Raw genomic sequence first — 25,515 nt, 5'->3', positions numbered from 1 at the left:
ACTTGTTGACCTGAATTGCCACCCCTAAGTAATATAAAGCGGAGGTAGTATATAGAATGTGTCTTGCTATTTGATCCAAATTATGTTTATTTTGCTTCTACAAAATACATACATATCAAAGATAACTAGGAATTTATCTTAGGAAAAATTGCCAAAAATAATACAACCTTTGGCCCATTCTTTTTTAATAATACAACCTTTTGATTATTTTGTAATTATACAACCTTTAGAAGGTGTTCATATTAAGGCTCCGTTTGTTTTGATGGGTTCTAATGGAAAATGAATTTCAATGAAATCCATTTTCTGGAGGAAAACTCAAATTTGGTTTAGTTTTCCTTTGTTTGTTTGTAAGGAAATTCATTTTCCAAGAATCCCATTTTCCTTTGTTTGTTTAGAAATTCATTTTCCATGAATCCCATTTTTCTTTGTTTGTTTGGAAATTCAGTTTCCTTTTAAAACAATTTTCCTTTTGTTACTTAATATTGTTTGTGAACCTAATTGTTTTTAAATTAAGCCGTAAATTAAGCCAAGCCCGGCCCTCGACTGTAACTCAAGAAGAGAACATGAAAAACACCCTTGTAAATGATTTAAAAGCTAAAATTCTATAGTTCTTCATATTTGATCTACAAATGTTAACTACTTCAAACTAATAATAAAAAACTTCTGCTAATACCCAAGAATACAAATACCCAAGCCAAACAAACAACAAAAAAAGAAACAAAAGAAAAACGGCTGTAGAAAGGACAAGGGCAGACCAAGCAGCATATAGCAGCCAACAACAAACCAAGGAGCAGGAGAAGCAGCTTCCAGCAACCTGAAGCAGCAGCATAAACACCAGGCATCAACCAGGCAGCAGCATAGCAGTTATAGCAGAACAACAACAGGAAGCTGGAAACAAAAGGCAAAGCAGAATGCACCAAAACCAAGCAGCAGATTGCAACCAGAGCAGTAACCTTGAAGATAGCAAGAGCAAACTACCAGATATTGGAATAAAAGCAGCAAGCAGACTTTAATGTTTATGGTCTTTGACAAACTTTCCGATCCAAAGTTTGCGTAGTGGCAAGCTTTTTGTCAAAAATGCTTTTGCAAGCATTTCGCGCTCCACCAAGTGATCAAAAGCCGCAACACGCACCCCTTCTTCAATGTCCTCCATCTTCATAATTTCGTCATAAAGCTTCTCCACATCAAGTTGATTGTTTGAAATTTTTTTTAGAGCACTAACCACTTCTTGAAGTTGTGCTGAAATGTGTTCCATTTCCGATCCTTCGTCAATTCGAGACCTCTTTTGATGTGGCCTTGAGCCCGACGAGGTACCACTCTCATCCTTGGAAGGCACACTATCATTAGTCATACTTGGTTGTCCACTTTCCGTTGAAGCATCAACATCGATGTCGGCAAATGTCTTGGAGAAGTTCCCCCGTTCTAAATCTTTACCCACTACTATAGCCATCTCTTCATACATATCAATTTTTCGATTCAAAAACTTTTCATATTTTGGATATTCCTGCAAAAATCAGATTATAGGGCCAAAAAGTTAGTTTGTACAGAGGCTGATATCATATTAACATCCTACATTGGCTACTTGATAGAGCTTTAATATTGGTCAGTATGCAAATGAACAATATTGGTCAGTGCATTATCATATTAACACAGATCCAGAAGCATAATTGCAGCTAAGCAAAACAAGAAAAGAGAGAGAAAATGGGGAGTGACAGTTATTTAAGGGTGAATAACAACATGTTTCCAGGTGTATAAAACAGCACTACCTTAACATAAGTAGCATATGATGTGGGAGATGCTGTCACCATCTTCAAATTATCGTTCCATCCAAACCCGGAGTTGTTTCAGACTGTTGATATAGCCACCAATGCATTCCTCACAGTTTTCATATGATTCTCCACAATGTTCCGAGGTGCAATTGGTTTGAAACTTCTCAGAGATAATCTTTGCAGCAGCCACAAAAGACCTTGTTCGAAAAGTATTATTAGGCCGGTTTCCCTTTTTAACTTCTTCGGCTAAAAAGTCGAGTAATTCCTTTGACATGTCCTTAAAGTTGGCCTTTTTCTCTTCTTTTATAACCTGGAACAATCACTTTAGCATTAGAATCTGGAAAAAAAACAGCATAATAATATATAAGAAATATAAAATTGATGCAGAACACTAAATAAAAAAGTTGAAATAGGTAATAACTCTAGTAAGGTATCACATATAAAAAAGTTGATAGAAAATACATAATCACTGGAAATATTGTCTTTAAATAAACAAAATGTTATAGAATTAAAATACATAATTTATGAACTAATTATCTTAAAAATGCATATGCTAAGCCCATCAAATACAAGTCTTCTTGTATACAGTCCACATCGCCATTGCAATGGCCTTTCTCTTTCTTTCGATTTGTTGATTTTCTTCCCGCTCTTTCCTTCGAGTACGTGCTTCCCCCATGTGTTGTAAATCTTGTGATGCCATCTCTACTTCAACTTTTAATTGGGTCATTTGGGTCAACACCTCTAAGGTAGTTATGTAACCCGCAACATGCTAGAACTACATCTACTTGGGTTTCATACGGCCAAAATGACTCAGCATCTAAGACACGAAATCGCTTCTTTAATACTCCAAATGCTCTCTCCACAACCATTCTTAGTGAGGAGTGTCGAAGATTAAATAATTCACGTTCATTCTCAGGTGGATTGGTTGTATACTCTTTCAAGTGGTAGCGAATACGCCTATATGGAGGCATGAATCCCTTTACGGTCACAATACCCTGCATCAGCAAGTAAAGGTGGGCACGGGCCGGGCTGGCCTGCGGGCGGCCCGACACGGCACGATTATCGGCGGGGCACGGCATGGCCCGAGGTGGTGGCCCGGCACAGCACGGTGGCACGCCGGCGGGCCGTGGGCCGTGCCAAGGATAAGGGTCCTGCTTTTCCAGCACGGCACGGCACGAGCCCAATGCCAAGCCCGCGTGCCAACGGCTATAAAACGGCTATAATGTCGTTGCCCACTTGCCCCCCTTTGTTTCTAACGGCCATTTTTGTTTCTAACGGCCATTAACGGCTAGTTTTTCCCAAATTCCCTATAAATACCAAATTTCATTCACTTCCCAAATCACAAATTCACAATCTCTTCTCTTAATCTCTTATATTCTCTAATAATCCTTAATCTCTTATATTCTCTAATAATTCTCTTAAATTCTCTAATTATTATTTCTTAATATCGAAAAAAATTAAAAGTTCGTAATCGTAATTAGTGGAAAGCGTTGAAGCACGGTTGTAAGATCTAAACTAATCTTTAATTATTTATTATTGTTGTTATTGTTATTATTATAATTATTGTTATTAATTATTATTGTTGTTATTGTTATTGTTATAATTATTGTTATAAATTATTATTATTGTTACTATTATTGTTAAAATTGTTGTTATTAATTATTATTATTATTGTTAATTAGTTATTATTAAAGTTATTATTGTTAATTATGGCATCGAACAACCCATCATCTAGGGGGAAAGCCCGACTTGTCCGTGGTAGTAGTTCTAGGGAATCACCTAATCCAACGAGCCCCCAAATTCCGAGTCCGTCCATTCCAACCAATGACCCCGGTAACGTCCCCCTAGGCTTTGACCAATTTAGGCAAGATGGTACTTCCGGTTTTCAACCCTATAACATGAACAATATGCCCGGATTTCCACCACCAAACCAATTTCCACAATTCGGTCAATTCCCACCTGATTTCTTTGACCCACAAAATTTTTATTCTAGCCAAGGTTGCCAACAAGATACCCTAAATGTTTCCGGTTCTACTACTAACCAACAAATCCCCGAATCTACAAGCACCCAATTCTCAAACACACATGAGGAATGGTTAATCGAAAGTGAGATGGTACATATCAAAAGCCGCAAAAGTGAGGTATGGCGTTAATTATTTCCTCCTAAATAAAAACCAAACAAGAGCAAAATGTAGAACATGTGGTCAATCATACTCGGCACAATCCAAGTCTGGGACGGGACACTTAAGTAGACACATGAGAAGTTATGCAAAACCAGCTAGTGATCCAACCCAGCCAAAAATTTCCCAATTCCATACACACGGCTTTACCTACAACTATGAGAGGGATAGGGATGAACTAGGGAAAATGATAGTACACGCCGAACAACCTTTTCTTTTCTCCGAAAGTGACCTATTTAAAACTTACATTAACAAAGCATTACAACCCCAACATAAAATTAAGAACCTTTAGGAAAATCGTTCGTTTCGCCGCCATGAAAAACTTCCTAGAGTACAAATGTGGTTACAAGACGAATTGAGTAAACTTAATTGTAGAGTGTCTTTGACTGCCGATTCTTAGAATAGTGGTTATAAATATCAATATTTATGTGTGACTTGCCATTGGGTAGATGATCAATGGTTGTTACAAAAACGAATAATCCATTTCAAAATGCTGAAATACCCCCACACCGGTATTAACATTGCTCACCATTTAATGAAAGCAATAAATGAATACAACCTTCGAGAAAAAATCATGTCTATGACATTTGACAATGCAACCTCAATGACATATACTGTTAATTATGTCAAACAAAACTTGACCGATGTAATATTAGATGGTGATGCACTTCATACTAGATGTGTTTGCCATGTTCTTAACTTGTGTGTACAGGATGGAATTAGAGCAATTGGTCCATACTACACCAAAATTAGAGATGCTATTATGTCTATTAATAGCTCAAACATGAGATACCAAGAATGGAAGAGTTTTCTAAGACAACAAAAGATAAGAGCAATTTAAAAATCAAAACCGATTGCCCAACTAGGTGGAATTCCATCTATGACATGTTAACCAAGGCAATTGAGTACAAGAATCCGTTGACAATTTTTTACAACCAAAAATTTCCAAACAATGTTATATATGAGGATAATTGGGATAAATGTGAACAATATATGCAATTTTTACAGTTATTATATAACATGACGTATTGTTTTTCTTCTGTTTATAATCCTTGTGCTCAAAACTCTCTTTCAAATGCATGTTTACTCGCCCAACTTTTCGCTGATCATCGCAACCAAAGTGATTATGATCATATCTTCCAGCAATGGAAACAAAGTGGCGTAAATATTATACTGAAATTCCTTTGATTTATATTTTTGCTTCCATATTAGATCCTAGGCAAAAGTATGAAAATACATTTATGTTAGTTGACATTTATTTTCAATGCATGCTTCTTGACGATGATGTAGATACCTATAAGACTAATGTGAAGGATCAATTTTTTTCTTTGTATAGAGTCTATGAAACCAATTATGGCACCGTTCCTCGCTCAGGTCCTTCCCAACCATCCAAAAACGTAAGTAATAAGGCCAAACATTTATTTTCACAAGCTACTAACTTGTTTCAAGGTTTTCAGGTGATTCATCAATAAGGAGAACGCAAAGCGATGTCTCGAAGTTGCAAATGTACCTGAGTTACGACTTCACCAAGGGCATGGACGACGATGAGATAAATAGCCTCGACCTTCTTGCATGGTGGAAACAACAAAGCATGAAGCATCCAACTTTGGCGGCAATGGCACGAGACATTCTTGGTATCCAAGTCTCCTCCGTTGCCTCCGAATGAGCTTTCAGCGCATCCGAGAGGGTTTTAGACGATAGAAGAACAAGTGTAAAACCCGAAACACTTGAAATGTGCGTGTGTTTCAAAGATTGGTTGGATGCGGAAAATCGCTCACAAGGCCGTTCTTACGACGACAACGATAACGTTGAAGGAACCTCCGCTTCCAACCGTTCGGGTTCGGCTAGTTCCCAATCTATGCAACTAGCCGATGACCTTGAAGCCGAAGCCGAAGACGACCAAGAAGAAGAAGAAGAAGAATAGACAATTTTTGTATATTGTACGATTTTATCATTATCAATATTATCATTTTACGATTTTTATCATTATCCAATTTATGTTTAATATCCTTGTACGATTTTTATCATTATTATCATTGTACAATTTTTTCAAGTAATAATAATATGAAGTATGCATTATTCACATCCAAAGTCCAATTTACCTTTTTTTCCCCGTAAGTTATAATTTATAAATTAATATAACAAAAAAAATTATAATAATTAATAATACAAAAATAAATATAATAAATTATAAACATTAAACTATAAAGTAATAGTATAAACTAAATATTAAATATAAATATTAAATATAAAAAATAATAAAACATAAATATTAAACTTAACTTATTTTAGAAAAATAATAATATAAGATTATAAGTTATCAACTATTAATAAATAATAAAAATAAAAAAAAATAAAAAAAAAAAGAGGAAAGGAAAGGCAGCCCAGCAGCGACTCGCTAGGCCAGCCCACCAGACCAGCAGCAGGCCAGGCACGAGCCCGCTTGGCACGTGGGCCATGCCGTGGGCTGGCCTGCGAATTTGGGTGGCACGGCACGGCACGCCTCCTCCAGCACGGTGGCAAGGCCCGCCGGAGACCGTGGCCCGCTAGGCACGGCCCGGCACGATGCACACCTTTATTAGCAAGGTAATACTTTCCTACAATTTAAAGAGATTTGTCATAGTTACTAACTTATAACCAATGCATAAAAGAAACCAGAAAAAATAATAATATTAAAGTACCTTTAGGAACCTTAAATCCCCTTTTGAGTGCATCTTGCAAGACCTTTGAGTCATGAGGAGAACCCTCCCAACCAGCAAGCACATACGTAAATTTCATATCAAAATCAACAGCAGCTAGCACATTTTGGGTTGTCCCACCCTTTCTACCACGAAATCGATCTTGCATTTCAATGGGTATAGAAGCACGTATATGTGTCCCAGCTATAGCTCCTATGAAATCCTCAAACCAAGGAAAAAACCTAGGGTTGTTTTGAATTTCCAAAGGAAGTGGAGAGGCTTGTGGTTTGACAAATTCTAAGTACAATTTAAGGATGGCTTTAAGAACAACATGGAAGTAATGATGTATGGACCAAATTGATCTGAAAAATCTTCCCCCCGCTGCCCTAAATCTTACATTATGCCCTAAAATGTATAAAAAAATCATTACTTGTTCTTTAACACCTATTCGAGTATTTTCTTTCAAAAGTCCTCTTTCAACTAGAATATTACACAAATTGAAAAATGCTCGAGGCCTTATACGGATCTGACCCAAACAATGAGTATCACCACAATACAAAACAATATTAACAATCTCCGACTTCAGACTATCTCTATTAATGTAGGGTTGCCTAATTATTCTTAGCTTTCTTGTTTTAGACCTACATTTGTTAAGAAAAGCAAGAGAACATGCAATAACAGCAGCCACGGCCAATAACAATGCCTTTAGTATCATTAGTCAACTATATCACTTCCATCAAACAAAAAGGTTAAGCATACTTATATGTATATTAATTCGATAGTGCTTTTTAGGCAATGTTATACCTTAGATGATTTTTGGGTAGACAATCCACGCTCCGGTTCCATAACTAATACTAATCCGGGAAAAGAAATTATGGTGATTGATGGTAATTAGATTATCATTTCCAAGTATTGAGCATGAATACTATATCAAACCACCACCCCATCATTATGCATACAACAATATTTATACCATATACTAAGTATATTTTATAACACAGACATCAAAACCACAAACTAGGTGACAACAAACATGGTTAACTGGCTTACAAGTCCATGGTCAACTTGATCATCGTACCTGTACTGATCTATGCTACACAATACATATATCTACTTCATACTAAGTTGAGAGCAGCACCTAAAGTTTTTTAAATTGTGTTTTGAGATGGTTATACACAAGTGACATATACAAAAAGCTGATTATTGTTTAATTAATTTAGACACTGTATTAATCAAGTACATAGATGGACCTTGTAAAAAGAATTTGACCCATCTAAATGCAGAAGCTGAAAACTTGAAAAATATATTTTCTGGTGGTTCATCCCCCATAAAATATCAGTCATTTGGTGGGAAAAACTCGTCTAGGCTTTGCATATTCTTGAGGTCTTGGTAAAAACTAATTATGATTAAAACACACTACATTGTACAAGTAACTCAAATATGTAGACGCAGAACATAGATAGTAGATTAACAATATCTTTCAGCAGACTCTTCAAGGCATACACTACACCTTCTACACCAATTCCTGCACAAAACCAACCCAGAAACACAAACCCTAAATACCCATCACCTAAAAACACCGAGCCACTCCCTCGCACACCGTCACCAAAACCCGCAATCGCAAATCTCCACAATCGCAACCATTTCGATTTTGATTTAACAAACCCTAAATATCTTATACAATGTATCAAATTAATTCTACTGCTAAATTAACCCTAAAATTTCAATAGCACAAACTAATCCTACTTCAAAATTAAACCAGGTTAAAATAAACAAATCATAAATTGTATCCAAATTAATCACAAACCTAACCAAGAATTTCGAGAGCAGAGATGTTGAATCAAATAAAGAAGCAAACAATCAAATAAAGGAAACGGAATAAATTGGAAATTACCTTGTGAGAGCAGATCTTCACGCCGATGAAGATGAGATAGAGAGCACGCAGAAAAGATGAGGGGGGGAAGCAGTGAAAAGTTGAAGACGATGGAAATTACGGAATACCTCGATTTCTTAGGGAAAATATTTGGGCCTCAATGGAAAAGTATTTTCTAGCCTTATTTTCCATTTTATGGGCCGGTCCAAAACAAACAGTAGAAAATAAGAAAACTATATTCAGGGAAAGGCTTTTCCCTTGAAACAAACACAGCCTAAACAAGATAAAATCGAATTTTTGGTGGGTTTTAAGGTGGGAGAATGGGAGGGGATATTCCCCCCTTCCCCATCCCCACCACCAAAATCTCATCCCCTCCCCTTTCTTAACCTCAAAATCCACAAAAAATTCGATTTTGTCTTGTTTAAAATTAACACCCCCTAAAGGTTATATTATTACAAAATAACCCAAAGGTTTTATTATTAAAAAAGAACCAGCCAAAAGTTGTATTATTTTTGGCAATTTTTCCTTTATCTTAACATAATGCATGACAAAGTAAATGCATTACTCCATTACAACTCCATAGTACAGGCCCAATCCTACACCCTTACAGTCTAACGGTTATACTACCTCTAATAACTTTTAGTTGAAACAAAGGAATTTTTTATAACTCACAAATGATACCCTTTGTTGTAACTAAAAATTAACAGAGGTAGTACTTCGTATAATTTTTACAAAGAGGTAACTAAGTCCGTCTAATACAGGCTTTTGCAGCACAACACACATAAATTAGGCTGTTCATTATCCCCTTTATTCATATACTGAGCAATGATATTAGTACGTAAAATCAGGGGTAGAAACACAATAGTCATACATTAGGGGACTTTCAATTGCTACAACACTCAATCATAAACTAGGAATTAAAAGTTGTTCAGAATCTATTACAATTAGATCAGAATGTTTCCTGACTCTAATCCTAAAAATTGCAGGGTATCCCAACAAAAAAGGACTGATCCTGCAACGTAGAGTGAGCACCGACTCTAGGAGCTCGAGTAAAATGCTCAATCAGCTCAACAAGATATATTTCACAAGACTGCCTCAGTTTTTCGTAGCTGTAGGTCTCATGCAGCCACAGAAACGGGGTTTCTTCTGTTTTTTATTCTTGCGCACGCGACTGTAAAAAAACTCCCTCAACACAACTGCTGCACTGCTTCTGGAGCCATTCTCTTTGCCTTTGCTCTTCTTTTCATCTTTCAGCCTCTGCAGCACGTACTGCATTCTCTGCATCTCTACCTCCAATTTCCCAATATTTTCTGCCTCCTTCCGTACTTGCTCTGAGACTCTCTTTTGCCAGGTACTCTCGGCCTCATCTGATATTCTCTCACCCCTCACCTCTGTAGTGACTGAGCACTCCTCGATGCACCTAATCAACTCAGCATTGACATCCATTAAGTGGACGACAGAATTCTCCACGTCCTGTAATTGCCCCCTGAAAGTGTCGTAATCAGCATCTTCACCTTTCTTCCTTCTCTTCTTTGGCTCCATTGTTTTCTTTAATTCTTGGACCGAAACCTGTAAGCCTGTCAACTTCTGGGCATCAGAAGAAAGTCTCTCCAAAACCTTTTTCTTCGTTCCTTTTCTAGTCAACTGAGCACCTCTATTTGACAATTCTAGCCTATCAACTCCTAATTCTTTCTCAAATTGCGATTCCGGAGTTGGATTCAAACTAGATTGGTTCACAATTTCATCTTCTATGGTATCAGTTCCTTGTTCGAGCACTTCACTGATCACTTGATCATGGCAGCTGTCTTCTTCTGCAGCTTCCCATAGCCCAAGCATCTGATCATCAGATCCAGCACTGCCTCTCTTACTGATGCTCTGGAATGAACGGCCTGATGCTTGGTCAAGGGGTATATCCTTCATCTCTTCCCCACTTTTGATTTCACAAGCTTCCGATATGGAAACCCGGCTACTGCGCCGATGCTCCTCCTGGTAGTGAGAGTTAATTCTTGATTTCAGTTCTTTAATCTCTTTAAGTGCAGCTTCAAGTCTGACATTGTTATTTGATTGTTCCTGCATGGCAACCATTTCCTTTTCTTTTTGCAATATGTCTTCTATCACCTTAATTCTGTCCTGCAGTTTCCGCAGCTCAAAATAGCCACTTGAAGATGTCGAACTTTCCTCTGTCTGGTCCAAAATTCCCTGTATACAGGAATTTAAATTAAAGCAATTTCGACATGCAAATTTTAATGTACCACAGTACACGGAATTACTTGATTACAACTAATGTATGAATATCATTCATTGTACACTCATGACTCATTGTCCTGAATGACAACCAGATTACTGCACATCCCAAACGAATAGGCCACCCACTTCAAGTGATTTAATGTGCTACTACCATTTTCTAATGTTTCTAACATTAACTGTTTGCACAAGAATTAAGGCAATGGACAGCGTGTAAAAAATTGGGTAGTGTTTAAAAAAATAATAATAATAATAATAAATAAATAAATAAACTCGGAGAATGAAAAAGGTGAGTGAGTGAAAAGGTGTAGATATTGTGAGGTAAGAGGGGTAATGTAGTAAAAGAGATTTGTCAAAATGTAATAAAGCAGATATGTTAAGAACATCATGAAACGGACAGAAATGAAACATATTTAAAAAAAACAACAAAACTGATGTAATAGATTTTATTTGTCTTTTCTATTGACTTCACTCTATTACCTATCAATTGTTCCATAAATAAACTAGACAGGTTACATAGACAAAAATAATTTGTAGTGTCAAATAATAAATTTCATGAAAGTTTGATAGTTTGTAAACAAAATATCACAGGAATTGTATGAAAAAGAGTGTCCAAAAATGAGATGATAAATATAGATGTTTATAAGTCAAAGGCCAAAGATTTTGGTCAAAAAAGAATAATAGCAGAATTGAAAATTATAATAGTTTTTGAACAAAAGAGGCCTATTTGTAGTTAGCTTGTGTCTAATGTCAGTACAATCAATGTTAGAATATTCGGCAGATATTACATCAGTATCAATGTACTTGTCCATCAATCCAGCAATTTGCAACATGCATTCTATTCCTAGACAGCTAACATAAACAATTAAATTAAAACAACCTAGACAGCTAACATAAACAATTAAATTAAAACGAAAATAAAATAAAAAACCAAAAAAATTAATAAATTGCAATGTGATAAATCTTAATCTTATAACCTCACCACAATACCAGTTACCTATTTGATAAACCTTAATTTTATTTATATTACTTTACGAAAAAACGCCAATCATAAGCTACAAGAGAGCCCATTAAGCAGTTAAGCAACAAAACTTGATTAAAGAATGTTATAACAAATTGGGATTATTAGGACCATATGCCATTGTTAATATAAGTAAAAAAAAATAAGAAATATTGGAGGGAGTAAGATCATTACTTGTGTTTCTGCAGTGGAAGTAGTATGTAGCTTAGACTGCATGAGTGGATTTTTCTCAAGCAATGCAACGCTATCCTTAAGAGAGGCTATAAGTGGTAGGCATGTAGTAAGCTGGGATCTGAGAACCTCAGCTTCATTTTCCAGTGAGGTAACTCTTCGTTTCATAGTCTCAACCTCCAAACTTCTTTGATTACTTACATCTTCAAGGCACACACATAAGCTGCTCAGATCATGAACCTTGTTCTCAAACAGAACTTCGCGTACAGAAGAAATCTGGAGATCAAAATAGAAGGAATCTGCCTCAGCCTCCCAGAGTTCAAATTCATTACTTCTTTCATGAAGCTCTGAGGCCAAGATCACTTCTCTTATCTTATATTCTTCTATCTCTTCATGTAGCTTGCCTACTTCAGACTCTAAGTTTCCATTAGCATCACGAAGAGAAACAATTTCCTTCTCCTGATATTTGTTGTCTTCGGAGAGTTCAACCATCTGTTGCTGTAAAACTGTCCTTGTAACTTCTAAATTTTCATAATCCTTTTCAAGATACAGAACAGTACAACACAATTCTGCATTTACATCCTCTGCTGCTTTAAGCTTTAACTCAGCTTCTGAAAGGTCTCTATCTTTTTGGTTTAGCAACTCCCTCTCATCAGAAATTTCACGTCTCAACTGATTGTTACGAGCACTGAGTTCATGTTGCATATCCTCCAACTCCTTCATTGATGCTTTCAGGGCCACATTCTCCATTTCCTTAACCAACAGATTTTCCTCCAATTTTATGGATTCACTTTCAAGATCTTTGAATGCCTTGCCCAAGGAATTCATCTCTTCAAAAACTTCCTCCAACTCCCAAGATTTCTCAATACCATAGCTCTTCAAGATCATAGACTGATAATTGAAAGCTAGGGCCTCAACAATGATGTTACTACTTTCCTCTTCTAAGATGTTCTTTTCCATCTTAATGTGCGATAACTCCTCCTGCAAACACCTGTTTTCGTCGAAAACAAACAGATTTTCCTCCTCGAGTGAAACATATGCACCTTGTAGTTGTGTTTGCTTCACATGTAGGTCCTCCACTTTAGCGTTCAAGGCTTCTTCCCGTTTCTCTCTCTCATCTAGTTCCATACTCAGCTGCTTGCTTCTCTCCAGAAGCTGATGTTTCTCATATTCAACCATCACAAGTTTATGAGCCAATGTTTGAGACTCCTGCTCAAGGACGATCTTCCTGAATGAAAGTTCTGCACATTCAATATGAAGTTGCCCAAGTATTGTTGTCAGAATGGATTTCTCAAACAATATTTTCTGATTCTCATCCTTGCTTTCTGACAAGGAGTGTTTGATATTTCTAATACTGGCAAGTATACATGGAACGAAATTTTGCTCCGCTTCAGTTTCACTGCAATATTTTATCTCAAGAGCTTTCAGAACTTGATTAATTCCTGTCCTCAGCGCTCCGATTTTGTCCAACAAGAACTCAGCTTCCACTTCTTGAATCATGTTCTCACTCTCTAGTTCTGTAATCAGCTTCTCAGAACATTTATTAGCTTCAATATGTCTCTGGCACTCAATCAGAAGCGAATAGTTTTTGTCTTCCATATCTTGAATAAATTTCTGCAAGATGAAAATCTCAACCTGAGCATTGACAGCTTTCTCTAGCTCCTCCTCAAATTCCTTCTTCCTATACTTGTTTTCTTCTTGCAAATCATGGATGCGGCCCTCCAGTCCTGATAACCTTGATTCACTTGTCAGCACAAGACTTGCACGTTCTTGCTTTTCAAAATCTAGTGAAATCCTTAATTCATCTACTTGACTAAGCGTAGATTTTTTCTCCTTTTCGAGATCCATATACTTGTCTTCTAAGTTTGTGAATCTTATTTCCAGCTTCTCCAGCTTCTGCTCCACGATCTCCAGCCGAGAAACCAGGCCACTTCTCTCATCCAGAAGATTAGATCTTTCACTAGAGAGTAGCTGGCAAAAATCCTCCAACCCCTTTGATTTAGCTCGTAAACCTTCCAGTTCAGCATTTGCACCTGAGAGGGAATTATGCAACAAGGTGTTTTTCTCCAAGAGATTCTGCATAGTTGCAGTAATTGATTGCAACTGGGAAAGAAGGGCAGCTTTCTCCACAACCATGGATGACTTATCTTCAGTAAGGTCATGGCAAGATTCCTGCAGAGCCTGCGCCTTCTCCTTGGATCTTTGCAGCTCGGCATTTACCTCCAACAATAAGGTTTCCAAATCTGCATTTTTTTTAAGAAGTTCTTCCATGTCTTGCAACTTTTTGACAAGAGCTTCTCTATCATTCATATCCTTCATAGACACCTCCTTAAGCCTCGAATTCTCATCTTGCAAGTCCTTGACTGATGATGCAAAGCATTCTGGATCTAGACCAACAGACTCCACTTGTAACATGAGAGTTTCATATCTCTTGTACAAGCCCTCGATTTCTTCTTTTAAATTGTGAACCTGAAACTGAAGAGCATCACTTTGATCGGCTTGATGTTTAACCTCGGCTTCAAGTTTCTCCTTGACTTCCTTTAGTCTCAACATCTCATCTTGGAGACTGTTTTGTGAGATAGCAGAGGAAGAATTCAAATCATTCAGGGTTTGGTTTTCATCCTTCAGCCGCCTAACCTCTTCTTTGAGATCCTGTTTGCATATCTCCAGGTCATTCATCATCTGGAGCCCATTCCTGAGTTCCGATGTGAGAGCATTCTGCTCCTCTTGGGACTGAGCATGTAGATCCTGAAGACTAAGTAGAGTAGCTTCTACTTGAATAAATCGAGAGTGTTCCTCTTGTAAGTTGGTCTTCAATTTTTCCAATTCAGTCTCCTTTTCTGAAAGTATCTGGTCTGCTGCGGCTATTTTCATCACTAACTTTTGTGCTTCTGACTGTAGAGTTTCATTCATTTTGTCCAACAGATCACACTTATCCTCAGCACCCCTCAGTTTAGCAGTATTCAGCAAGATCTGGGAATTAAGCCGAATATTATCTGCCTGAGCTTCAGTCAGCTCGAGCTGCAGTTTAGAAATTGTCTCCAAGCTCCGTTTGTAACGAAGAGCGACTTCATCTTTCTCTCCAATTACTCTGTCAACTTCCCCCTTCAAGGACTTTACTTCACTCTCTGCCTTTTCTGACTGCACACTGAGTAGTTTCAAGCTCTCCAACGCTTCAGCAAGTCTTTTCTCTAGAGCAGCTATCTTTTCTAGACACTCTTTGTACTGAATCTCAGCAGCTTCATTCTCAGCTTGTAGTGTTGCAACCTCTTGCTTTAAATTTTGACATTCATGTTCTGCGTCAGCAGCCCGCTCAGTCAACCCCTTTGAATCGTCCCAAGCTTGAGAAAGTGAACTTTCAACAGCAGCTAAATTTTCTGAAGCTTGTCTGTATTGCAGAAGACTTGAATCTCGTTCAGCTTCCATTTTTGTAAGGGCTTCTCTCAATGCTTGAATTTCGACCTTAGCTTCAGACACTACCCCATCAATATCTCCAGAACTTTTTTGGGCATGATTAAGATCTTTCTCCAAACTAGATATGTTATCCAGAATCTGCTGGTATTGGAGGAAAATAGAATCTCTTTCAGCTTCAAGCTCAGCAAGGGTCCGCCTCAAGCTTTCCAGTTCACTTTCAGCTTTACTTGCTCGCTCAGATTCATTAAGAACCTGGCTCTTCAACTTCTGATTCTCCTTAGTTATCTGAGATAAAATGCCACCTGAACTCCTCTCTTTCGTTCCACTTTCATGCCAATTTTGGCCACCTTCAGGCCTACTATCAGCAGTACTTGACTCTTCTGGCCCAACTTCAGTTGAACGGAACATATCATTAAGCTGTTTCAGACCCTTCCTGCTGGTTCCACTGCCTTGTGAACTGGAAGCTGAGTGCCCCTGAAAATTATCGGAATCAAATGTAGACCGAATCGGATTTGTTTCAGATGTCTCCGACTCAGAACTCGAGGCTGCATCATCAGCTAGTGCAAATGGTAATTGGTCAGGAAAAGCTTGTGCCATTGTTCGATGAGCATGGCGGAGCTCTCCAGTGGCATGGTTATATCTTTCAGCCAATGCACGATAAGCTCTGTAGAATTCTTCAACCAGTTTCATAAGCTCAGGTCGTTTTTTATAGTACATCTCAGCCCTCCTAGCAAATGAATCAGCATCCTCTTCTATGAGCTTAATCATTGCTTTTACTTTGGAATCCATGTCTGCCCAAAAAAAGGAACGTGACTTAGACGAATGATTGGTGATAAAAGTAACTACCAAACCTTTATGATCCATCCGTTAATGCAACAAATCAGCATAGAAACAAGAATTTTCATGGATGACACATTTTAGATCAAAATTTAGTAGATATTATGCAAAACTACATGAGAGTTTACAAGATATTGCTTGCTTCATTTTCTACTGGAATATAAGATAGCTGCATACCTCATAATACATACCACATTACTACCTCCGTTAATGAATAATTTTACACTTCTCATTTCGGTGCGTTTCTAAAAGTTCTAAACATTATGCATTCAGCTATTTTTGGCAACTACATTTTACCCTCTTACCCCCTTACCCCACAATATATACACCTTTTAACTTGCTCTCTTAGTTTATCTATCTTTTCCTTATACCAACTTTTTTACACTCTCTCTTACTTTACCACCTTTTTATCTTACACCCACTCACCAAATCAACACTTTCTCTCCTATTATGTTAATGTTTGCATAAAATAGGTTATGTTAAAATCAAATAGAAATGGAGGTAATACGTAGAATTTCCTTTGTTTCAAAATAATGCAATACTTTGACTAGCATGGTTGACAATGCACAACTTTGCCCATGATATCATGAATAAATACAATAAAACTAATTCAGAAACATTTTATTAGATAACAATTGCTTTCATTAAATTACTAAAAACATCGTATGTGGTTGAAGTCGGCATATATTGCAAATTTAAAAGTGCTGCTATTATTTTAAAATGAAGGAAATACTTTTATCAGAAATACAAATATTGATAATAACACAAGCTCATACACTGAAATCAGCTAGATATAATGTAAAAATAGTTACTAGAGCCTCTGGAATGCCAGCTCTACAAAACCAAGAGATTTGCACAACTAAGATAGTAAGATTTCACATTTCACGAATCACGAGTCTTGAAGATTTTGAAACTACCAATAAGGCAGTAAACCACATGATTTTGAATTGAGCTTCAAATACAGTTATCAAATTAAAAATCTCAATGCTTTTTGGACCAAACTTGATAGAAGACATTGCAACCCGATCACAACAAGAGCAGCACATCAAAACAAAAGAAACACAATAACAGACTCGATGAATCAACAAGCATGTCAAAAGTTAATATGACATATTTTACTCTTGATTAACTTCAAGCTAGAAAAATGTAACAATCAAATCATTCAAATGCACAAAAAACACAATGTCAAAAAAAAAAAAAAAAAAAAAAAATCATATTTGAGCATTCTTGAAGAGAATATGTACCTTTTAGATTTTCCTGAAGCCATTTAGAGTTCTTGGGGCTAACATGGCTATCCCACCACCATGAATACAACCGCCTTGACTCTGAATGCAATAAAGTCCCCATGACTGCTGCCAGAAGCAGCCAAGCGGCTGGTTTCGACCTTGCTAGAGGCTGGTCTCCACACCAGTAATGAAAGTTTTCCCAGGCCAGAATACCAGGAAACAATCAACCCTTACACTCCCAAAGCAAATTTCACCACTTCCAAGTTCCAAACCTTACTTTTCAACCTACAATGTGAAAAGTAAACTAATCAACTTGCTATAAATCCAATTCACACAACATGAAATTTCATCCTATGTTACTCGGAATGTTCATTCTATCTCAAGTACCTGTGTCAGATACTCTAACACTCGAACATAGCCAAGTTACTTAGAACCTTCATTTTTTTACCAAATCCATTGAAAATTTTCACAAAATACAAGTTATACACTTGGACACATACCACATGGGTACTCGAGTCCGAGCAACATAGATATTTTCATGTTTTGATTGATTTCAATTTGAATCAACATCAACCCATAAAATTGATATCCAATTAGGATCTTCAAAAATCAACCCATAATAAAATATTGCAAGACTATCACCAACCCATTAATCTAAATCATAACAACAATACATTTATACATACATCATGATTCAACCAGAAAAAAACACCCAAAAGAAAAATGAAATAATGAATGTATATAATAAAGTTGAATGAGCATAAAAATAAAACTTACTAAACATTAAATTAAAACGCAACCAACTGCTAATACTTGTGGATTAGCAGCAAAGAAAGGGTACTAAAACCCAGCTGCATTTCAAAACCATTCATCCCATTTACATGCTTTTTTCTCTCTCTAGTTTCTCTCTCTAAGTCTAGGTTTGTTTCTCTCTCTCTCCAATGAGAGTGAGTTGAAGTTTTAAGTCCAATGATGCACTGGTAAGTGTCAGAGATGGAGGAGAGAGAAAGAGAAGGTAACGTACATTATAACTAAAAAAAGTTAAATTAATTGTCGGCATTTAAAAAAAAAAAAAAAGTTGAAGGGTAGGAGAAATTATTGCACATGTGATTAAGTCGGAAATCGGAATTTACTGAATATATGTGTATAAATATATACCAAGGTTCTTTGGAGCTGCTCTGCTCTGTTGCGTCCTGCTTTATTCTGCTCTGCTTCAATCTGTTTTGTTCTGTTGAGTCTTTTTCTGCTCTGCTCTGCTTAAAAATAATAATTAATATTAAATTATTACAATAATAATTAATATTTAATAATAATAATACTAAAAATAGTAATAATAATAATTGATTTTTTGTAATAAAAATTAACATTTTTAAAGATAATAAATAATATTTAAAGATAATAATTATTAATTTTTAATAATAATAATAATAAATTATTAATATTTAATAATAATAAATAATTAATATTTAATAATAATACCAATTAATATTTAATAATAATAGTTAATGATTATAATAATAATGCGATAATAATAACAGTGATAATAATAATAATAATAATAATAATAATAATAATAGTAATAGTAATAATAGTAGTAGTAGTAGTAGAAGAAGTAGTGGTAGTAGTAAATCAGCTCTGCCCAGAAGCTCAAAAGAACAAGGCCCAAATCGTGTATGTCCTACTGTACCATTTTAAGACAATGGCTAAATGTTTAAAATTAATTAATAAAGTTGTATAGGTAGAGGTCACTATTGGGTCGGTTGACTAGGACCATTCGAGTAATCCAAATTTATTTACCTATCTCGTATCGTCGTATGTGGATTAAATAAGTTTAAATCAGATGAGATTGGTAAAAATAAGTTAATATTAATCAAATAAGCAAAAATGAGATGAATTAAAAGTGTGTTCGACTCATTTTTAACGTCGATACTACTAGATCCAAATTATGAAAAAATCTCTATTAATAATTGTTTTTGTCATTAATGACAATAATAGGTGTTAATATTTTAGGATGAAGTATCTGCGAATAATTAATTTTATCATTGATGACAATAACTAGTGTTCAATGATACCTTTAGATCTCATATTTGTATAGGCATTGTACTAATATAAGATTTAAAAGTAACATTAGTCTTGTTATTATCATTATTTTTTTGGTATTTCACCCGCTTCAACCTTTAGGCTGATTCGGATTCGGGCTCAGTTGTGAGTGGTTAAGTTTCAGTCCTCTCTCAATTGTTATTGTGGGGGATCGAACACGTGATCCTCTTTATTAAGTGCAGCCTCAATCACCACTGCACCAATAGCCAATTAGTTTTGTTATTGTCATTAGTGACAACATAAATAATGGACTTAAGATATTTCTTCAAATTGTTATTGTTGCTTGAATTTCTTGTCCACCAACCAAATTTAAATAGACCTACATTAATCCAACTTTATTTACTACATAATTGTTAAATATATAAACATATTATGTTATTTGAAACATGAAGAAAAAATAAATAAATAAATAAATTGATAATTTTGTAACATATTATCGGTCAACTTAACTAATTTCAAACACATGCAGAGTATAATAACGTGTAAAATGAAACAAAACTAACTTTCTCGGAATACTTTCATATCTAGATCTCGTTCTTCTCGAAACCCTCAAAATATAATATTACATTATACATGACATAGTATTTAATCCGTTTTAATTTAATTGTCACAATTTACTTTGACACAAATTTGAAACATAAGGAAATAGAGCGGAAATGAGTGTGAAAATACTCAATTTTGTTTGAGACAAGTATAAAAATGTGTCAATTATTTTAAAACGGAGCAACTGAAAGAATTATTGTAAATATTCATAATTATCTCATCAATCATAGAATGCCTTGATATATATAACCCTTGCTCCTATGAAAAGAACAGGATAAGTAGTTTTTTTTTTTTTTATGTCTCTTTTGTCCTTTCCATAACAGTACGGTACACCGGTTGATGTGATGATTTAGTGATCTACAAAACATTAGTTAATCATAGAATGCCTAATCTAACCTTGCTTTCTTGAAGATGTTTCTCTTTGGGTTTGGCAAATGCAAATACTTTATATTAAGGCAAAAGCATATTATTTACCATTTCTTGCTCCTTATATAATGGGGTTAGCATATCCATAAAGTAAAAATGAATTCTGGAAATAATCATGGGTTATTGCTTTATACCATTAAATCTGGAATCTTGAATTGACCTAAACCTAAATTTCACCACACTCCATTTGTGTTGCTCCCAAGGTAAGGTTAATTGTATTGGATGCTAATGGACTAAATGGAATAATTACATGGTACGTATATTGTTAAATATGAGTTTGGGTAGCACCCGCAAATCAAGAGAGAGAGTTCACTTCACAAGTTCAAATGAGGTTCCATCCTAAAACCATATGGTGATAGAAGGATTAGCCCTAAGCTTTATCAAGTATTTAACTCTCTCTTCTTTTTTCAATGTGGGACATTTACATGTGTTATTTGATAGGATATACTTCAACACTCCCCTCAAATGTAAGATCCCTTTAACTCAAGAATCACTTGATCCCTAAAAAAAAAAAAAAAAAAAAAAAAAAAAAAAAAAAAAAAAGAATCACTTGATCCAATTCAATTTGGGCCCAGATTACTTGATGTCATTAAAGGTCCCATACCTTGGGCCCGACAATATACTCTAGCCATTAGAGGTCTCATACGTGGGTCTGGCTCTGATACCATGTTAAATACAGGTCTGGACTGCACCCGCAAACCAAGAGAGAGTCCATTTTACAAGTCTAAAGGAGGTTCCATTCCAAAACCATATGCTGATAGGATGAGTAGCCCCTTAGCCTTATAAAGTGTTTAACTCTCTTATTTTCTCAATGTGAGATACTTACATATGTTATTTGATAAGATATACTTCAACATATATCCTTAAGACCTTAATTTTAGTTTGAGACATTAATGCTAATGTGGTAATTGAGAGAAAGGTTTATTAATATGAAATAAAAGTAAATACATGTGTAAGATTTATTTTTGACATAAAAATAGCTAGAAATGACAATGATATAGATAAGATTTGATTTCGAGTCTTAGGTATCACCCCAAAAACTTTAACTAATTAAGTAGTTGACATCTGCACACAAGTTGGCAACAAGAACGGTTTACTAATAACAGCTCTAATATTACAATACACCATTCAGCGAGAATGATGACATGAAAATATTCACCGGCCTTGATTGAAAATATGCACACACACACAAATACATAATAATAGTAAATGTGTACGCATATTTTTTTATCCCTGGAGAAAATGCATATTATTAAATCAAATCTTGTCCAATCCAATTACCCCTTTTAAATATGCTGTGTAAATAAATATTAAATCAAGTTTTAGCTTGCGAGGGAGCTAAACTAAGTACAACTAATAATTATGATTATTTCGGAAATACTAGTGGTAAATCTTGATGGAAAGATTAGCCCTTCGAAAGATAAATATGTATAGTTGAGCAATAATTCGTATTATGGTTGATTGGTTTGTAATTAATTGAATATTGTGTGTTAGTTGATTAGTTGGTTAGTCATTATTGATCCCTCTTAGCTTCTACCAACTAGACTGATGTTTCTAGCAAGAGTTCAAATTTTTCTTTTGTTACTTATTTGCAACACTTTGCAAGTGTTACAAAACTGATAATGAATGAGGTTGCTAAAAAATAACTAGAAGACATTATATGTTGTCAATTTGGTAAATATGAAGTACATGAATTAAAAAATATATATAGTTATATACATACTCCTCAGTTCTTACTTCCTTGGTATTATAATGGGATAACAAGATGTGACAAAATTGGATAGACCCAAAGGTTGAAATCATTTGACCCAAACTCAAAATTACACAAAACTTGATGACTCAAATTTTTACTTGAGTAAAGATGTTGAGTCCTCGAACAAGCCTAAATGTAAGTGAAAGTATTGTCCCACGTTAAAATAGTGTAAAATATAAGAGTGAGTATTGGGATTTATAAAGTAGTGTCCACTTTATAAGACTAAGCTAAGGAGCTATTCCATCCCCTCATTGTCATATGCTCTTAAGGTGGAACCTCCTTGGATGTATAAAGTGGACACTTGTGATAAGTGTTACTCAGGCCCGTTTATCATGGTATCAGAAAATGGGTTGGGTTGAGTTATGAGCTAGGTGTGTTAATCAATTATAACTGTTTGCATATATTTTAATGGATGAAAGGATTCTCATTATTTTGACCCTATCATGTATTTGTAAGATATTATATTATAATGAGATCTTGTTAAATTCATTTCAATGTCTACTTTTAAAATATTAAATTTCTATAAAGGTAATGTTATATGTATCCATTAGGGCTAAGAATAAGCATTTAATATTTTTTTTATTTTGATATTAATTTAGGAATGCATGACAAAATTAGGCACAAATTAGTGTAATTAATGCTATGTTTTCATTTGTTGTTTTTCCCCTTTTTTAGCTTCTTATATGTAGCTCTAAGGGATATGTATAACACGCATTTTCTTTTGTATAAAAGGGTATTGAAAATATTTATGTATTTAAACACATTTTGGAGCCTGATAAAAGTTAAATGAGACAATCTTTAAAGGACGAAAGATATAGCAAACAAAAACAATATTTGATGCTACTCTTCACCAATGACCATAGAGAGTTGCCATATGCTTTAAGCACACTCACCACGGCCACACACCATCGACAATATTTCTGTCTTCCGCTTGATGTCATCATCAAACAACACATACAACCTTGATAAAATATTTGGAAGACAACTCAAGAATCATATATACTATCATGTATTATGATCATATAAATTAGACCCCCCACCAACTCTTAAAGACAACCTTTGTGAATGAAATCTTTAAAAGTTTGTATAGAATAAAGTAGAGTAAAAAGGTGAACACTTTCAAATGGATCTTCAAAAATATGAGCAAAAAAAAGAATGTGTATATATGTTAGTGATGATCGGATCTAAGTTTTGTTTGCAATTTTAAATGTCAAAGTTATTATTAGCCAGCTTTTATAGGACATGACTACATCATTCCAAAAGGTGGAATGATCGTTCAAGGAAGATATGGAATTATGAGGAGTTGTTGGTTTTATTGATTATTTAGGTTTTAATTGTTTCTTTTTGCTATAAAGTCAAGAGATTGTGTGAACATCTTGCCTATCGTTTATCATGTTAGGAAGCTATAAGTGGAAGGGGTAAAAGCATATGGCCCTTATATGACCCCATCCATGTGATGATGTTTCTTATTACTCACACGAGCATAGGCTCTAGAAGTTATTATCCCTTTAGTTGGCGAAAATATATGGAAGTAATGACGTGGAATTTGAAATGTTGTTTCGTAAGAAAAATGAGGAACATTATGTTTTATTGGTTTTGAATTCGGTGCAATGAGTAACACCACCTATGCTAATAACTAGAACAAAATTAATATTTTAGTGGGTGCAGCGGGTGTTATATTTGATGGCATTGTTGACCTTATAAATAAGTATATATACTTGGTGTTATTTTGGATATTAGAGATAGAAATTTATGACACATTGTACCAATTGCAAAAATTGTTGTTACTATAGCTACTATTCATAGGTGGTGCTACTAACCCACCGAAGGGTTAGTAACCCACCAAGTAAAGGTGGGCAACGTGCCGGGTCGAGCCGCCGCGGGCCGTGCATGGCGGGCCATGGTCTTCGACGAGCCATGATGTGCCGTGCCACCATGCCGGAGGAGGCGTGCCGTGCCGTGCCACCAAAAATCGCAGGCCAGCTCATGGCACGGCACGGCCCACGTGTTGAGCAGGCTCGTGCTAGGCTGGTCTGCGTGCTCGCCTGCCGGACTGGGCTGCTGGGCTGCTGCCTTTGCTTCCCTTTTTTTTTTTTTTTTTGAAGTTTTAATAGTTTATAACTTATAAGTTATAATCTTATATTATTATTTTTCTAAAATAAATTAAGTTTAATATTTATGTTTTATTATTTTTTATATTTATATATTTAGTTTATACTATTACTTTATAGTTTAAAGTTTATAATTTATTATATTTATTTTTTTATTATTAATTACTAATTATTATAATTTTTTTTTGTTATAATAATTTACAAATTATAACTTAACGGGAAAAAAGGCAAATTGGATTTTGGATGTGAATAATGCATACTTCATATTATTATTACTTGAAAAAATTGTACAATGATAATAATGATAAAAATCGTACAAGGATATTAAACAAAAATTAGATAATGATAAAAATCGTAAAATGATAATATTGATAATGATAAAAATCGTACAATATACAAAAATTGTTTATTCTTCTTCTTCTTGTTCGCCTTCGTCTTCGTCTTCGCCTTCAAGGTCATCGGCTAGTTGCATTGATTGGGAACTAGCTGAACCCAAACAGTCGGAAGCGGAGGTTCCTTCATTGTTGTCGTTGTCGTTGTAAGAACGGTCTTGTGAGCGATTTTCAGCATCCAACCAATCTTTGAAACACATGCACATTTCAAGTGTTTCGGGTTTTAGACTTGTTCTTCTATCGTCTAAAACCCTCTCGGATGCGCTGAAAGCTCGTTCGGAGGCAACGGAGGAGACTTGGATACCAAGAATGTCTCGTGTCATTGCTGCCAAAGTTGGATGCTTCGTGCTTTGTTGTTTCCACCATGCAAGGAGGTCGAGGCTGTTTATCTCATCGTCGTCTATGCCCTTGGTGAAGTCGTAACTCAGGTACATTTGCAACTCCGAGACATCGCTTTGCGTTCTCCTTATTGATGAATCACCTGAAAACCTTGAAATCAAGTTAGTAGCTTGTGAAAATAAATGTTTGGCCTTCTTACTTACGTTTTTGGATGGTTGGGAAGGGCCTGAGTGACGAACGGTGCCATATTTGGTTTCATAGACTCTATATAAAGCAAAAAACTGATCCTTCACATTACTCGTATAGGTTTTTACATTATTGTCAAAAAGCATGCATTGAAAATAAATGTCAACTAACATAAATGTATTTTCATACTTTTGCCTAGGATCTAATATGGAAGCAAAAATATAAATCAAAGGAATGTCACTATAATATTTA

At 35.4% G+C, this 25,515-nt stretch overlaps 2 protein-coding genes across 2 annotated transcripts; both read right to left on the bottom strand.

Moving 5' to 3' along the window:
• Positions 1–559: 559 nt before the first annotated feature.
• Positions 560–8,667, bottom strand: LOC110684843. Its single transcript, XM_021861273.1, has 3 exons — positions 8,522–8,667; positions 1,767–2,079; positions 560–1,504 (listed from the first exon to the last, which is right to left on the bottom strand). Exons 2-3 carry the CDS (start codon positions 1,806–1,808, stop codon positions 1,010–1,012), a joined length of 537 nt encoding a protein of 178 aa, XP_021716965.1. The 5' UTR covers positions 1,809–2,079; positions 8,522–8,667; the 3' UTR covers positions 560–1,009.
• A 596-nt stretch (positions 8,668–9,263) lies between these two features.
• On the bottom strand, positions 9,264–18,455 carry LOC110684842 (protein NETWORKED 1A-like). Its single transcript, XM_021861272.1, has 4 exons — positions 18,191–18,455; positions 17,432–17,698; positions 11,940–16,141; positions 9,264–10,699 (listed from the first exon to the last, which is right to left on the bottom strand). Exons 2-4 carry the CDS (start codon positions 17,532–17,534, stop codon positions 9,596–9,598), a joined length of 5,409 nt encoding a protein of 1,802 aa, XP_021716964.1. The 5' UTR covers positions 17,535–17,698; positions 18,191–18,455; the 3' UTR covers positions 9,264–9,595.
• Positions 18,456–25,515: the final 7,060 nt, after the last annotated feature.

The sequence above is a fragment of the Chenopodium quinoa genome, unplaced genomic scaffold, assembly GCF_001683475.1.
Source record: "Chenopodium quinoa cultivar QQ74 unplaced genomic scaffold, ASM168347v1, whole genome shotgun sequence".
NCBI lineage: Eukaryota > Viridiplantae > Streptophyta > Magnoliopsida > Caryophyllales > Amaranthaceae > Chenopodium > Chenopodium quinoa.
This window is presented reverse-complemented; position numbering and strand designations above follow the sequence as displayed.